General features: G+C 34.4%; 2 protein-coding genes across 3 annotated transcripts; one reads left to right on the top strand and one right to left on the bottom strand.

Annotated features, from left to right (window-relative positions):
• The first annotated feature begins 5,732 nt into the window (after positions 1-5,732).
• LOC105118790 (uncharacterized) lies at positions 5,733-9,963 on the top strand. 2 transcript variants are annotated; one of them, XM_011016825.1, is made up of 4 exons: positions 5,733-6,091; positions 6,557-7,416; positions 7,928-8,371; positions 9,016-9,963. In XM_011016825.1, exons 2-4 carry the CDS (start codon positions 6,561-6,563, stop codon positions 9,192-9,194), a joined length of 1,479 nt encoding a protein of 492 aa, XP_011015127.1. In that variant the 5' UTR covers positions 5,733-6,091; positions 6,557-6,560; the 3' UTR covers positions 9,195-9,963. The 2 variants fall into 2 exon arrangements, with proteins under 2 accessions (XP_011015127.1, XP_011015128.1); XM_011016826.1 differs by lacking the exon at positions 5,733-6,091 and having other exon boundaries at positions 6,250-7,416.
• Positions 9,964-10,986: 1,023 nt separating this feature from the next.
• Positions 10,987-13,746, bottom strand: LOC105118789 (mannan endo-1,4-beta-mannosidase 7-like). Its single transcript, XM_011016824.1, has 5 exons — positions 13,322-13,746; positions 13,012-13,206; positions 12,554-12,676; positions 11,922-12,124; positions 10,987-11,705 (listed from the first exon to the last, which is right to left on the bottom strand). Exons 1-5 carry the CDS (start codon positions 13,643-13,645, stop codon positions 11,243-11,245), a joined length of 1,308 nt encoding a protein of 435 aa, XP_011015126.1. The 5' UTR covers positions 13,646-13,746; the 3' UTR covers positions 10,987-11,242.
• Between the last annotated feature and the right edge of the window lie 1,457 nt (positions 13,747-15,203).

Here is a 15,203-nt window from a genome sequence, read left to right as displayed (position 1 = left end):
AGGGAAAAGGGGGGAAGAATTGGGTAACGAGTCAACAGAGCTGGACAAATTTTTAGAGAGGTTTGTCGTGGTTGTTTTCTGGCCAGATCAGGGAGTTCTTTGAACCCTAATTATTTGTATTTATCTCTTCAATCTTATTAATATGTTTAGGAAAGACATTTAGGTTCTTATGAAGTTCAATTTCATCTTGAGTGAACCTTTATCATCAACTACGAGATTTAGTAAAAGCCCTAAAGCTAAATCCCACGGGCTTCAAGATGTTCATCTCAGGCACTCAATGAGTTTTATTTCATGCAATCACCTAGGTAGATGGAGACATGAAGGATGGAAAGTCATTTGGTTGTAAAGATGAAGATAAAAGTAGGTTTTTGTCTTGGTGTTAGGGGCATTTTTTAGCCATTTTTTTGGTTTTTCTAAAAAGGAGGGATAGAGGTAACAAGATATGTAAAATGAAGTTTTTTTTTTCTTTTCACAAATCCCTTTAAACATGTCATAATTTTCACCATTAGATCCGAAAAGTAGAATATGTGTGTGTGTGTGTGTGTCTAAAATGAAGAGGTGGGGTTTAAATAATGACAAAAAAATATGCATTTTGAAGAAATTATTATCTTGCATTTTGTTATATTTTAACTTTGTATGGATGCAAATATTTTATTTAACATGTAATTAATTTAATTATTTATTTTGTTATTAAATATATTTGGATAAATGATTTAATGATCTGAGTAAATTGTAATTTCATTATATTATTTTCTTAGCAATAATTTTTTTTTTTATGATGTTTACAAGTTCTTTTTTAATATAATTTTGATGAATAGAAAAATTATCGATTTAGATTATTTAAAAAAAGACTCATTGAAAATAATGATATTTACATATTTAAAGCATTACAAATTTGATGATAATACATATTAATAGTAAAATCATTTGTTTTTGTTTTTAGTTTAATACAAAGTAAAAAACTAACATCTTAAAAAAATACATAAATAAAATTCATTAGTTTAAACATTGCAAGTTAGATGGGAATATATATATACAAAATAAAATACATAAATGTTTACAATGTGTGGCACACAACTTGAGCTCAGTTTTTTCTGTCCTATTTACTTTTATCTTTTGGATCATAAGAAAATAATCAAATTATTATTGAATGATTAAGCTGAAGAAGGATTGATGACAGAAAAAAGAGACGCATGCCTATCCTTATAAACAAAATGATTCTTCTTTTAAGGGGTGAAAATGATGATTGATAGCCGAGGGTTTTGTGGAAAACTATTTTAGCAATCAGTAAAGGTGTAATTGTAGGAGTGATCAAGATTTGTTTACATGTCATGATGAATGGCCCTTTAAGTTGTATAAGAGTTGGTAAAAACGCACCATAACATCAACATCAATCCACCACTACGATACTCTTTTTGGGATCTGAAGCTAGTAACCCTTTTTCAGGCAAAGATCAAGCTCTTCACAAGAGCAAAACTTGCTTGAAACTTTTCTGCATGGGTGACAAACTATGGGTTTGAAATGATTATGACATTAACCTTTCTCTAATCATTTTTCTTATATGCATACATACATATATCTATTTTCTAATGATTTTGGACCTGGAAAGATGGATAGATGGAGTTTGAGTTTTGTTATTACGGGGAGCTGTGGAAGAAACTCAAAATTTTTTATGGAGTTCAACAAGGCTTTCGGTGATGGGATTCAGTAAGGTCTTTAAAATTAGATAATTTGCAGAAGGATCTTCGAGCCAGGGAGTCTTCTCAAAAGCAACAGAAATATTAAGTTACGAGAATTGAGCGTGATATTATGCAGGCTATTTCCCAACCAGGAGATAGGAAAGATTATGAATGTTCTTGGTATATTACTCTATAGGTGTTCAGTGCTTCCATGCTTGCCGGGTCGAGTTTACGAGTTTTTTGCAGCGTAAAAAAGCAATGATTAAGCGCTGTCAGTGTATTATAAAAAAGGAAAACAGGTCAACGTATTAACATCATACAAAAAAATAACAAAAAATAACAATAATTGTCAATCTCTATCTCTAGGAATTCAAACATGGAAGCATAAGTCGGAACAAAAAATCAGTGAGCAAAGAGCAGCTCTAAAAAAACAAACCTGCAAATGCAGATCTAGGTAAAGCAACAAAACTCTCAAGTGAGATCAATGAATCTACTTATATTTATCCAGGATTAATTCTCAAGTCGATAAAAATTATACAAAATATCATGAAGACTATCTTTTAATAAATAAAATATTGAATTATAAAATGATAAAATAATTATATAAAATGATAAAAAAAAATAACAATTAAGATGATAATAACTTAATTTGAAAAAATAAAATAAAGAGATGGAGCTGACCTTAATGTCCCTTATAAATCTGGGATGAGTTATAACATAAACATCCTTGGATGCAAGACTTAAAAAATTTGATTTTAGAGGTAATTTAGTCAATCCAATTATTAAAAAACTGAAAATGCCCATTAATGCCAAGTAAATAAAAATAATTTTTAAGAGCTAATTAATAATTTTATTGTGTATTTAAAATTGAGTTGACCTTAATGTCCCTTATAAATATAGCAATGACATTTGCATCCCAAATAAAACATGGAATTACCCTCCTAACAAAGCTAAATGTTCTAATGTGATAAGGGTAAAATTGTAAATTTACAGTGCGAATCTACAATAAATTGTAAGTGTGTCCACAGACCTTATCCCTATTGTTACTATTATTTTCCTATTATAGATGTTGGTCGTAAATTTAAGGTTTTCTTGGGCATATCAAACTTTAAGGCAATTCAAGAGAAAAGAAGGAGAAAAGAAGTGAGATGTTGTTTTTTTTAAAAAAAATATATAATTTTTTTTACATTCAATATAAAAACAAAAATATAATAATAATCCTATAAATAATTCAATTTCTTTTATGCAGGTCGATGAGGATGCAAAATATTATCTACTTACAAATTATAAAAAATAACTGCAAAAGCCTCGAGTTATATAGAACTTCCACAAAAAATGGTAAGGGCAGCTTTTCCAAGCTCTCACCTATCTACTGTAAAAAAAACAACACAACATGACATATGCATCATAATTCTAAAACACAAACTTTAATTCATCTTCCCAATACAATACAAAAAATCAATACATATCGCGAAGTATTGAATATAACAATTCATAATAAAAATTAATATAATATTTTATTAAATTTAAATTAAATTTATAATTCTTAAAACAATAAAATATATAATCTAATTACATCTCAAACTTATTTCAGCTTATAAATGATTTTAGAGAGCTTGGTAAACTTGTTTGGAATACTTATGGATAAATCTATATTACCCCAACTTGCCCAACTCGAGGATAAGCTTATAATGCATGTGTAGAGATCAACACCTAAATCATCCTAATTGATAAATAAACCTACCTCCCTAATTGTATATTGCCATTTATAATAAACAATCTCATATTTCACTTGCTGTTTCAATACGCTTAGCCTCTTTAACCTTCACAATTCTAACATGACACAAATTGAGCAACTTGTTAGCTAAGACATATTTATCGACGCTATCATGTATAACAAATGTTGCTTTTTAAGCTGAAAAAAGAACAAAAAATACTCCACTCTACATCTACATAAGAGCAAACACAATATCCTTTATAGAACACTTTATAGGGCCACCGGTCCTTCTCTTTATAGAGGTGAGTAAAAAAATTAAAAAATTAATTAAATTTAAAAAATAAAAAAATAAAAAAATCTAAATTATAAAAAAAACTGGATTAAACTGATTAGAATTTAAAAAAAAATAACTGATTCGGTTTTATAAGCTCAAAATCAAAAAATTAAATATAATCTAAACTGAAAAAAATCTGAAAAAACCAAGATAAAGCCGAAAAAAAGAAACTAAACTGAAAAAATAGAGTTAAATTAAAAAAACTAAGCTAAACTGAAATTATTTGATTTGAACCGGTTTTTTTAAAATAACAGAACTATAAGTAGTTGGTTTGAACAAATTTTAATTTTTAATTACTTTTTTAATAAAAATTAATACAAAACAAAAAATAATCACTCCCAGAAAGAAAACAGTTCAAACCCTTAATAAAATAATATAAAAAATTATCAATGAAGAAGTTCGGGTCTTGGAATCCCCTCACTAGCAAGGCCATCTAATCAACAGAATAAAAAATTAACATATCACTACTTTCCATAGATACAAGTAAAAAAGTTGGTGGAGGTTGCATAACCCCATTCCCACTCGACTACAATTCATGGTACCAAGCTGCGACAATGTCTTCTCATCTTTCAAAAATGAACGTTGAAAGATATTCTATTTTCCTTCCTTCAGTAAATCTGGATAGTGAAAGTTTGAGGAACATGTATGAAAAAACAATTTCTGTATGATTTTACAATTTCGTAATCTTTTTTTACAATTTAAATTTATATTATATTTTCCTTTAACTACCACATGTTTTTTCCTAATTTTACACTTTGATCTCCTTTGTATCAATTTCATTCCTCCTTAATAATTTTTGATAAATTGACCATTGATTTAAGCATAAAATGCTACAATTAAAATAAAATTTAAGGAATAAATTAAAAAATAAAAATTAAATACCGTGAATTGCTAAATTATAAACCTTATATGTTTTAGTATTTTTAATAATAATTTATTCATAATAATTATTATTTTTAAATATTTTTGGGTTTGTTTTAGCAAACCAAGATTAATTTTATCTTTATAATCTTGCTATCCACGCTCATATCACAGGAGCTATAATAAATTTATTTTTAATTTTAAATATTTTGAAACACAATGTAAACTATATTTTAAAAAAATTATTTTTTATTAAAAATTATATTGTTTATATATTTTGGGTTGTTTTAATATGTTAATTTCAAAAATATTTTTTTTTTAAATATTATTTTAATATAAAAAATATTTTAAATAATAACTGTAAGCATACCCCTCTGAGTATAGAACCTAAAATTCTGAAAGCTTAAGGAAGCGTATAATAAGCCAAGCCTTGTCCAATCTCCTCGTACTAACCTTAACAAAACAATAGAACAGTCGTGTGGTGTGGCTCTACTGTAAAATAAAAACACAGCGAAATCCAAGCACCCGTGATAAAAAACGACATCAATTTCTTGATCCAGAAGCCCAATACGACATCTCCAAACAGTCAGGAGACACCAACTGAGCAAACATTTATCCCAAACACCAAGAAGGGCCCGTTGTCGTGGTCAAACACTCTTATTTGAAACCTAACTGCCAGCTGTAACTACCCAAAAAAGAGAAAGAAATTTAAATTCTATTCTAGCATGACCAAGCCAGCGAGCACATCAAAATGCTTGCTTCAATTTAAAGGGTGTTTTTTTTTTATAGTATTTTTTTATTTTAAATTAATATTTTTGAATGATTTTAATATATTAATATTAAAAATAAATTTTCAAAACTAAAAAAATATTATTTCAATATATTTGTAAATAAAAAATACATTAAAAAATAACTTCAATCTAAACATTTATGCTTCAAATGAACTCGTATAATGCGAGTGGCAAGAGAAGAGGAGGATGTAGTAGGGAGGAACGATTTTAAAATAACTATAGTAAATTAGGTAATAAGGTGGTAATTAATTTGAACTGCTGCGTGAGAAAATAAAAATAAAAATAAAAATAAAAATACAGAAAAAGGGGGAAGTACGTGTGAGAGATATTTTGTAACCCGAAGGGCAATTCAAATATTTGCGGAGAACAAAAACGAGATAGGCTATCTGTCTCTTTGCAATAACAAAGAAAAGGGGAAAAACCCCAAGAAACTTGGGCAGCAAGCGGCCTCTGCTCTCTCTTCCCTTCTTCAAGGACAGGGAAGAGTCGTGAATTTCAATCTACGATACGACACCACCATATGTTATCACTCCTTCTAATATCATGTCGTTTCGTTTCTTCTCTTTTTATTTCTGCACGAAATAATCTTTATCGACTCTTCCCTGATCCTTCTCTTCCCTCTTAATACCACCACCTGATTTTTCTTTTTAGGTTTTCTCCCAGGTTATTGTTCTCTCTCTCTCTCTCTCTCAGCTCCTTCGTTATCAAGGTAATTTTTTCTAGCTTCATTTCCTCGTTCTTAATACCATCACCTGATGTTGACACCATTTTTCAGCTACCCAAACGGTGTCGTTTTGGTATCTATTAAAAATCATAGTTGGGGTTCACTTGCTTTGCTTGTGCAGCCATCTAAAAAGCTGGGTGGAAATTTGCTTCTTATTTTCTTTTTAAATTATTATTGTTTATTTTTGTAATCTAGAAGTTTGTCTTGTCTAGAAATGATTTCTTATTTTTAACGTACTGCTTTGAATAATTGTATCTAAAGCTTGAATTTTGTGATTCTGTAATCAATCGAAGTTAAATTTGTTTCATTTCCACTAATTTCCCCTTATTTACTTGACAAATCCTGTGTTTTTCTATTTAGCTTCTAGATTATGAATTTTATTTGGGGTTAGTTTCTTAACTAATCTCTGATTTCAAGTTTCTGACTTTGATTTTTGATTTGGTGTTGTAGAAGGATGCCATCTTTTCCTGCAACAGCTTTGGATAGGTTGTTAGAACCTGGAGCTTCAAAATTTGTCGACAAGTCAGTTCCTAGTTCGGACGACAACCATCCAGTTCCGAAACCGAAGCCTCCTCCACCAAAATCGAAGCCACCTTTACCCAAATCAAACCTAGAGAGGAGGAATAGTGCGTCGGTGGTAGAGAGGAAAGGTAATCGTCCTCAAATATCGCCTTCGCTGTATGCAACTCCGGAATCGACCCCACTCCCTGATTCGCCATCTTCATTTCCTCCTTCGCCTTATATAATTAATCATAAACGACGTGGGCCACGCCTTTTGAAGAGCTTTTCAGAGGATGATGTAACTTCTAGGAAGAAGGAATTGGAGAAAGATGAGGTGAATGGGAAAGTGGATAATGGAAAAAATGAGCTTGTTGATTCAAGTTATGGCCATTCAGTTACTTTTTTCATCCCTGGTTCTGTTGAAGGTGAGCTTTTGAATGTTGTCAATGGGAGTCCTAGCAAAGAGGATGTTGTAAATGGGAGTCCTAGTAAAGAGGATGCTGTAAATGGTGTCCATCATGATACTATCATCGCGGCGCATGTTAATGGAAAGATTGATGGGGAAATAGCAAGTGGTACTGTGCAACATGGGACTAGTAATACAAGGACGGACTTTACCTTGGAAAAGGATGTGTTGAAGCCAACTGAGCAGAATGGGGAACGAGATGTAGACGTTGATGATTTCTTTGATCCACAGGACTCAATGAGTTATACTAGTAACACCTATGTTGAAGACACCACCGCAGCTGAGTCTTCTATGGAGCTTACTGCAGCTATACCAGTGGGAGAGTTTTATGATGCTTGGGAAGGTACCTTGGGTGTTCATGTCGTACTCTATTCTTTCTGTCTGTTTTACTTTGGTAGATCATCTGGTTATTGGAAAAGTTATAGTGCGTTTCCCTCCTTTTGTTTTTTTCATGCATCATGCTGTTTGGCATCTTGCGTTTAATCTGCCATATTTAAGTAGTATCTCATAGCATGCTATGGTGCTGGGGGAGCCATTGCTCTTCTTACCTCTTCTATACTTTTTGTTGTGTTTTTTCTTTTGCTATATGCATGCTTCGTATTGTTTGTCATCACCTCTTTACTCTGGCATATTATTATTATTATTGAAGAACGCAAATTTTGGTTCTGCCTTATTTTTTGGTTGTTTACTCTTATGGATACAATATAAGCAGCTGTTTAAATTGAGGAATTCAAGCGTTATCATTTCCCATAACTATCTCTGTATTCTTTTAGTAAAATTAGTAGTGTAACAAATTTATGTGTACTAGTCATAACAGAATGCAGAAGCTCACTTTTGTTTATTACTATTGCTAGAACTATCATCTGAGAGTGGGCCACATCCATCTCCTTCTCCTCATCTCAGTGGAGCTGAATTGCGTGAAATGAGATTGAGTTTGTTGATGGAGATAGAGAAGCGGAAGCAAGCAGAGGAGGCTTTGACTAATATGCAAAACCAGTGGCAGAGAATCAGGCAAGAATTAGCTCTGGTAGGGTTATCCCTCCCTGCTTTTCCTGTTGATGTGCCAGAGAATGATCAGCCATCAGATTCTAATCCTGCAGAGGAGATTTGCCAGCAAATCTATCTTGCTCGGTTTGTATCAGAATCTATAGGAAGGGGAATTGCAAAAGCTGAGGCAGAGATAGAGTTGAAAGCTCAGATTGAAGAAAAGAACTTTGAAATTACTCGATTGTGGGATCGACTTCATTATTATGAGGCTGTGAATCGAGAGATGTCTCAGAGGAACCAGGAAGTCATAGGTGAGATTTTTGTTAAATGTTTTAAGGTTTCTTTTGTCAGCGTTCTCATTATTTTTAACTTGGGGTGCTTGTGGAATCAAGAAAAACTATAGCTACGTTTCTAATTTCCTTAGTGTGTTGGTTCAAGCCAATGTTCTAAAACCATGTGAGTTATTGGACCCAAAGAAAAGAAACCTAAGATACTAGGTGTACTCCTAGAAGGATGGAACTGGTTTGGTAGTAATTGGCTTATAGCTACTAGGGATTGTTGAAACTGGTTATGAAATTCCTGCTCAGTTTGTTGATCTAGTCAACTAGAAAGCTTGAAACATTGTTGTCAACATTTAAGCAGTTCATATATTGCTGTCCTAGATTGACTGGCTAGTTATCTGTATGTTCTGTTGACCGGACCCAGTGACCTAACCAGTTTTCTGTAGTACAATTTGATTGGCAAGTTTGCTTTGCTTTGAAAACATTGGTCCTTTCCTTCTAAATGGGCAGAGTGAGGAGCTTTTGAACAAGAGCGAATTAAGAAAATTGTTGAGATTTCCTGTCGTAAGCATGCTCATCTCATAGCTTTTTAAGGTGTACTAGCTTTAATTGGAGCCCCATTCTATGTATTGCTAGATTATTGGTCTTGTAATATATGGCTTCTTATTTTGTAGAAATGGCACGGCGTAATAGGCAGGTAAGGAAAGGGAGGCGGAAGTGGATTTGGGGCTCAATTGCTGTTGCAATTACACTGGGCACAACAGCCTTGGCATGGTCATATCTCCCAGCAATGAGAGGATCTTCTTCTGCCAGTGATTCTCATGCGTCAGAGCATGATGATACAGCTAATTGATGAGCATCTGATCAATCAATAGACTCTGATGCCATGTCACAGGAGAATAAAAAGGTTTTATAGTCCATCTTGTGAATATCAACCTCTTGCTTTTGTCCCTAGCAATTTTCCTGCCTGCATAGATTGCAGGGTTACTGCCTGCTTAGATTGCAGGGTTACCATCATAATAATTCATTACTGCCTTACTGGTGATCTGGGAGGTGATTAATTTGTCCTGGGTCATTGATCATCTGCAATCATATGTCTAGCCTTTTTGTGCTTTCAAGGCCTTGCTGATACCTGCATGAACACCATCAGGTCCATCCTAACATTTTCAACATTTTAGAAAGAGAGCTTTCTATCCGGGGAGGGCCAATAGTCTCATTGATTTTAGTTTGTTCTGTATTTAAGTTGTATCAATTGCAAGTCTCCGCAGCTATGAAACTAAGGTCAAGAGAATTGATATGTTGGAACGTGGTTATCCCTGACAGAAGGGTCTCAACCTAGGAGGAATTATTTTGGATGCTAATCTATACATTAATGTTATTAGCCCGGGGTGAGTTTCGATGTTCATTTGCATTATGCATAAATGTACTAAACTGGTGATAGAAAGGTATATGTTGTTACTGCCTTACAGCTTGTTGCTATCGAGCCATTGACCAAATAAAACATGGATTCATAGATTGTGAAATGAAATTGACACATGGTGATCCTGTCCATGTGTGGGGAGTACTGGTATATGTTGGATCACGTAGTTATTAAAAAAGGTTGTCGCTTTAAAGATTCAAAACATTATGTAAAACCACAATTAGTTGAGATCCTAGTAAAATAGATTGTAGAAACTATCAAATTTCATGTTACTAGCGATTCTACTGTTTCGGAATTTTGAGTTATCAGGCCATTTGGGCTAGTTTGGAATTATATGTTGATATTTTTTTTTTCTTCTACAGTTTTCTTGCAATCCGAACATGGTTCAAAGCTATAACTTGCATAATTTGATCTGACTTCAGTGTTTTGAAAGGCCGTAATCTGATTTCTCTTTGATAAAACTTTACTTGCTATAGAATGACTAGATATGCTTGCCTGCATAGAATGACATTTTTCTCTTGTTTAGTGTGGCCTACCCTTGTTCTGCAGGAGCACAATTTTAGTTCATAAAATTTAAGTTGAAGGGCTAAATCTTGTTTGACCCAAAACTATTGTTAATTTTGGGTAATTTAGCCCATTGTTTACACAGCAAGAACATTAAAAAATAAAATAAAATCATCCTAGGGTGTCGTGGGGCAAGGTAAGGAGAGAAGAGAGGAGGAAGGAAGAGATTAACTCTCTAGTTAATGTCCCATTTTTGGGCAGAGTTGATTAACTCTCTGGTTTATGTCTCAATACTTGAGCCCAAACAAGGTCCGACAAATAAAATTCCAAAGCTTTATGGTTGTATGCAGTTTTTCTGTCATCTAAACGATTATTAAGAAACAACAATTAAACAAGGGTAGCATGCCTTCTTAATTCCTGCTAACTGCCGAGGCGTAAACACCAGAAGCAGCAGATTATCATGAACCGTGTGAAGGGTAGCAAGACATGACGGATAACAAAAAAGCTCTCGAGCAGGAGGATGACGACGATGGTGCTTGGGAGAGCGAGAGCTTGAAGGAGTAGAGTAGAGTGAGTTGGGCTTGTTTTTATTACCATTTCAACGATCACTTTTATGAGTTGTCTGACCATCATTTTAAGCGTGGAGAGGATCCCCTTTCTTTAGAGGGAACTCGGTCCAAAAACATCCCTAACAATGTATGCATATAAAAGATAGGCAATCAACGATGTAACTGGACCTGATCAGGCCTGTCTTGGCAATACCTTCCATGAAAATAAAGTGTTAAGAATCAAAATACAGACACTGAGAAGTTGCTCTCGTATAATACTACTGTGTTTGACTTGATTACTCTCCTGGACGAAAACACTCATCTCTAAGAGAGGAGCCATTTCCACAGAACCTTACTGTGATTACACTCAAAACACAACAGCTTGTACTTCGGCACAAAACGTTTTCACACATGAAAGGCACGATCCTTTCAGTTTCCTATTCGCTTGCCTCCATTTCCACCCCGCCAATGATGCCTCCTAGCCCTAGCGGCTCTTGCCCTCTTCCACCTCTCCACGTTTCTCATCCTCAAAAAAATCTTTCGGATTTGATAAAGCTTGTGTGCCTGTTGAGATATCACATTTGCAGTTGAGGAAGGTTGCCCCAAGATTATCTCATAACCATCCCGGAAATTGTCCATTCCTTCAGTTAAAAGTTGCCAAAACAGGCCTCCAGCAGCTGCACCTCCTCTTTTAGCCGATGAGTATATCTTGTAGTACACGGTATTGAACAATAGGTCTCTCTGGTATGTGCTGAAACCAGGGTATTTCCAAGATTTTCCAAATTCTGCAATAAGAATTGGTTTTCGAAGTATGTTTTGTGCATCTTGTATGTGGGTATCCAGCCAATTATTCAAGAAAGAAAGCTGGTTTTGATCATTAGAGCTGGAAAACCTGTTCAAGCATAAAAAACGTGTAAGATAAAAAAAAGATTCGGTGTGGCTAATTAAGGTGTGGTTACTTAATTTAGCCATTTTGGTGCGGCTACTGAGTTTTTAACCAGTATTGGCTCCACAAGGACTCAATATAAAGGTCATGGATCTCTTTCATAACGCTATATGATTCTCTTGAGTATAGCAAACGCTTAAGTTCTTATTAGGTTGTAGTTACCATTGATCAGGATATGCATGGACTGTTGCAAAATCAAGTCCAGGGATGCGGTTATTAGCTATGAAGTCTGTTCCTATCTTCAAACCAGGATTGAGACTGTTCCTCTGTGGCGTTGAAGGTCCATAAAATCCTTCTAACCCAGCTTCCAGCAAGTGATTTCTGTCAATTGACTTCACAAAGGAAGCCATTTCTGCTATCCAAGCCTATATCAACAAGCACAGAGACCAAAAGTAAGCACGAATTTTGTGCATTTGTATACCATTCTAAATGAAATCAGTGAATTCATTAAGGCTTACCTTTAACGCTCTGGCAACTCTAGAATTCATTAAGGCTTACCCTTACTAAGGTGGGGCTAAAAGTAAAAGGTCATTTACTGGTGATACGTAAACCTTTTTTTGCCAAACGTTCACTAATCAAGGCGGACCAAGAAAATTGAGGTGCAAATAGAAACGCAATCAATGAAACTTGGTGGGGGCATGCTAAGGATCCATCAAGGCCGGTTGGAAGTAAACCAGAGCTAGAATGCCCTAGTTACTATAATAATGAAGCGTACAACTACAAGGTAGGGCTCTAGATTTACTGGTAGCGAAGAAAAAAATAGAAGGCAACAAGAAGAGGTGAGGTCAATGAACCTGAATAGTCCTTCCAGAAGGATCTGATGTGCATCTAGGCTCATTCATAAGCTCCCATGCCATGATTGTTGGATCATCTTTGTAACGAATTCCAGTAAAGCTATTGTATCTATAAAGAACAGTCTGCAAAACAAAATGTAATCTAAGATAAGTTAATAACTGACTTTATACGCATCACGTCTCATAAACAGAAGAGATCCAGAAACGCGTCTTCATGACCAAGTTAATTCTCTTATGGAAACACCATTCAAACTTTAAGAAAAATCAGACAAAAATCCGGGCAAGTTTCCGATTCTTCAATCTATTATACAAATTTGTAGAAATTCATGCCACGAACGCCTACGAGGGAAAAAAGAGGAATCCATATGCATACAGATACTATACACGATCAACATAAAAACAGAACGCATCTTAAAATCCGAGAAAGAAAAGTGAGTTTAGGGAGAAAGGACTCTGACCTTTATATGGTTCTTGTAGTAACCCTTGACAACGGGGTGCCTGAAGAAATCATCATCAGATGACAGATACTGCCCTCGACTTCTTGCCCAGTTTACGTACTGCTTCTTCCCTCCAAAGCTATCATAGTTGTTAGCAAAGCTCAGAATGAGCTTGATCCCATAACTTCTAGCCTCAGCTACAACAAAATCCAGCCCCTTTACAAATTGTAAAAGGAAAAACAGATGAAAATCGAAATAATTAAGCAAGATTGCGATTTTTGAAGATTTATAAGAACAAGCATAGCTAAAAAGAATTTAACTTTCAAGAGACCTTAAACATTTGTTCATTGTAGGATCCAGGGGAGTACTGTAGAGGTCTGTAACCACCATCACTAAAAGCCCAAGTTCTGGCCACAGTGAGACCATGGCTAGCTGCTTCACGAAATGCAGCTGAAACTTTTGGTCTCTGAGATGGATCAGAAGCCGTGTACATCAACCAGTAAGCGTTGAAGCCATTTGCATAGTAAGGGCTACCATTCAACAAGAAATGCACTCCTCTAGTTCTAATGAAACCATCTCCTGCTTCAACATGGAAATGAAAACATCCTTGATGGATCAAGACGACTAGTAAAAGAGCCAAAGCCAAAAGCGTCATCTGAAATTTTAAGGGTTTGCCGTTTAAAAGTTCAGAGAAGTTCTGTCTTTAAACACTTCAAGATCATCAAAAGACTACAAGCAACTGTCGATAGAGAAACAGACAAGGTTTTTTTTTTTTTTTTTCAGCAACGTAAAACAGAATAAATAAGACGCAAATCAAGTGAATTCTGAATTTGCTTTAAAATATATTATTATCAATTTTACGAGATGCAATATATTTTTTAAATTGTATATTAAATTTAGCTGAAATTTTATAAAGATATAAAAAAAAATATCGTTGTATAATTTTAGGTCAAATAAAATTTAGAAACATATTATTTTAGATAATTAAAATTATTAAATAAATCTTGTTAAATTTATCTTCGTGTACTATTTATAAAATATAGAGGGATTTTAACATGATAATTTTGTTATATTATTTTATCTTATTTATTTATTTAATATTAAAGTGGGGTTTCGGTACGAAGAACGAGAAAGAAAAACATGGAAATGAAAACGAGATCATCCTTAAAGCGTGTAAAGTGGAAAGAAATGGTGCAACGCTATGCAATAAATGACCATTTCTGCCCAACAACTAAATTGTTAATTTCATAACACCATCGTAGATCTAAGCTCCATCAATTCTGGTCTATCACAGCCACTTGATGCATTGCTCTCAAAAAGAAGGTCCCAAATTTCGTACTAGTTTAAATTCCTCTACTGCTGCTTCCATCTTTTCTTCCCTATAAAAAGCATTTGGTGTCTTTCTTTAAGTGTCGCTGGTTACTCCTTTAATCCCCATTTTATTGCATCTCTTAGGTAGTCACCTGTTTGCTTTTATTATGGGATGGTTTGCACCCAGCAAACCTGGTCCATGGTCGTGCATATTTGGTACAGTTAGCAATACCAACTACTTGATAAGTGTTTTCCATCTCCTCAAACTAAAAGCTGGCGATATAATTAATAGCCATTAAGCAGCAAAAAAGATCGCACCAGTATCCTTTCGCCGGGATTTCCTCTGGGGCTTAGCTTTGCCTGAAGAGCATGGCAGGCCTATCATTTACCTTCTACCATGCTCAGCAAAGAAAGAACCTCGTGTATGTAACTTTATGGAGTAGCTTCTGCAAGTCCTTTTTCAGAAATCTGGTGCTTTTGACGTCTCCATCTTGCCCATGTGAGCTGCAGGATCGCTTGCCCATGTGCATGGTCCTACTATTTTTGTCATTTTAGCCTTTAGAGGGCCATCACTCATTAAATGCCATGGTGATTTGCATGTGCCGATGCTCTCATTCCTACTTGTTCTCTCCTTCGCACTCTTCCATGTTTGTGGCTCCCATCAAGATATCAAACTCTGTCAATGATCTAAGTTCAAGAATATGGAATCGTCATGATAAGACAGACCCATCGGACCAAATCTCAGGCAAGAGGAATTGCAGCATAAAATAAAGAGAGAGAGCACCAGATGACAATTGAAGGGCAATCACTACATTGTTTATCAAATGACATCGTTCTATTAATTTTTGTGGCGTAATTTTGTCAGTTGGGAACCGACAGATTAATTTGGATCTGAAGAGATT

This window comes from Populus euphratica, unplaced genomic scaffold (genome assembly GCF_000495115.2).
Source record: "Populus euphratica unplaced genomic scaffold, PopEup_1.0 scaffold2227.1, whole genome shotgun sequence".
NCBI classification, from domain to species: Eukaryota; Viridiplantae; Streptophyta; class Magnoliopsida; order Malpighiales; family Salicaceae; genus Populus; species Populus euphratica.
Note: the sequence above shows the minus strand (reverse complement) of the source record. Positions and strands in the feature narration are given on the sequence as shown.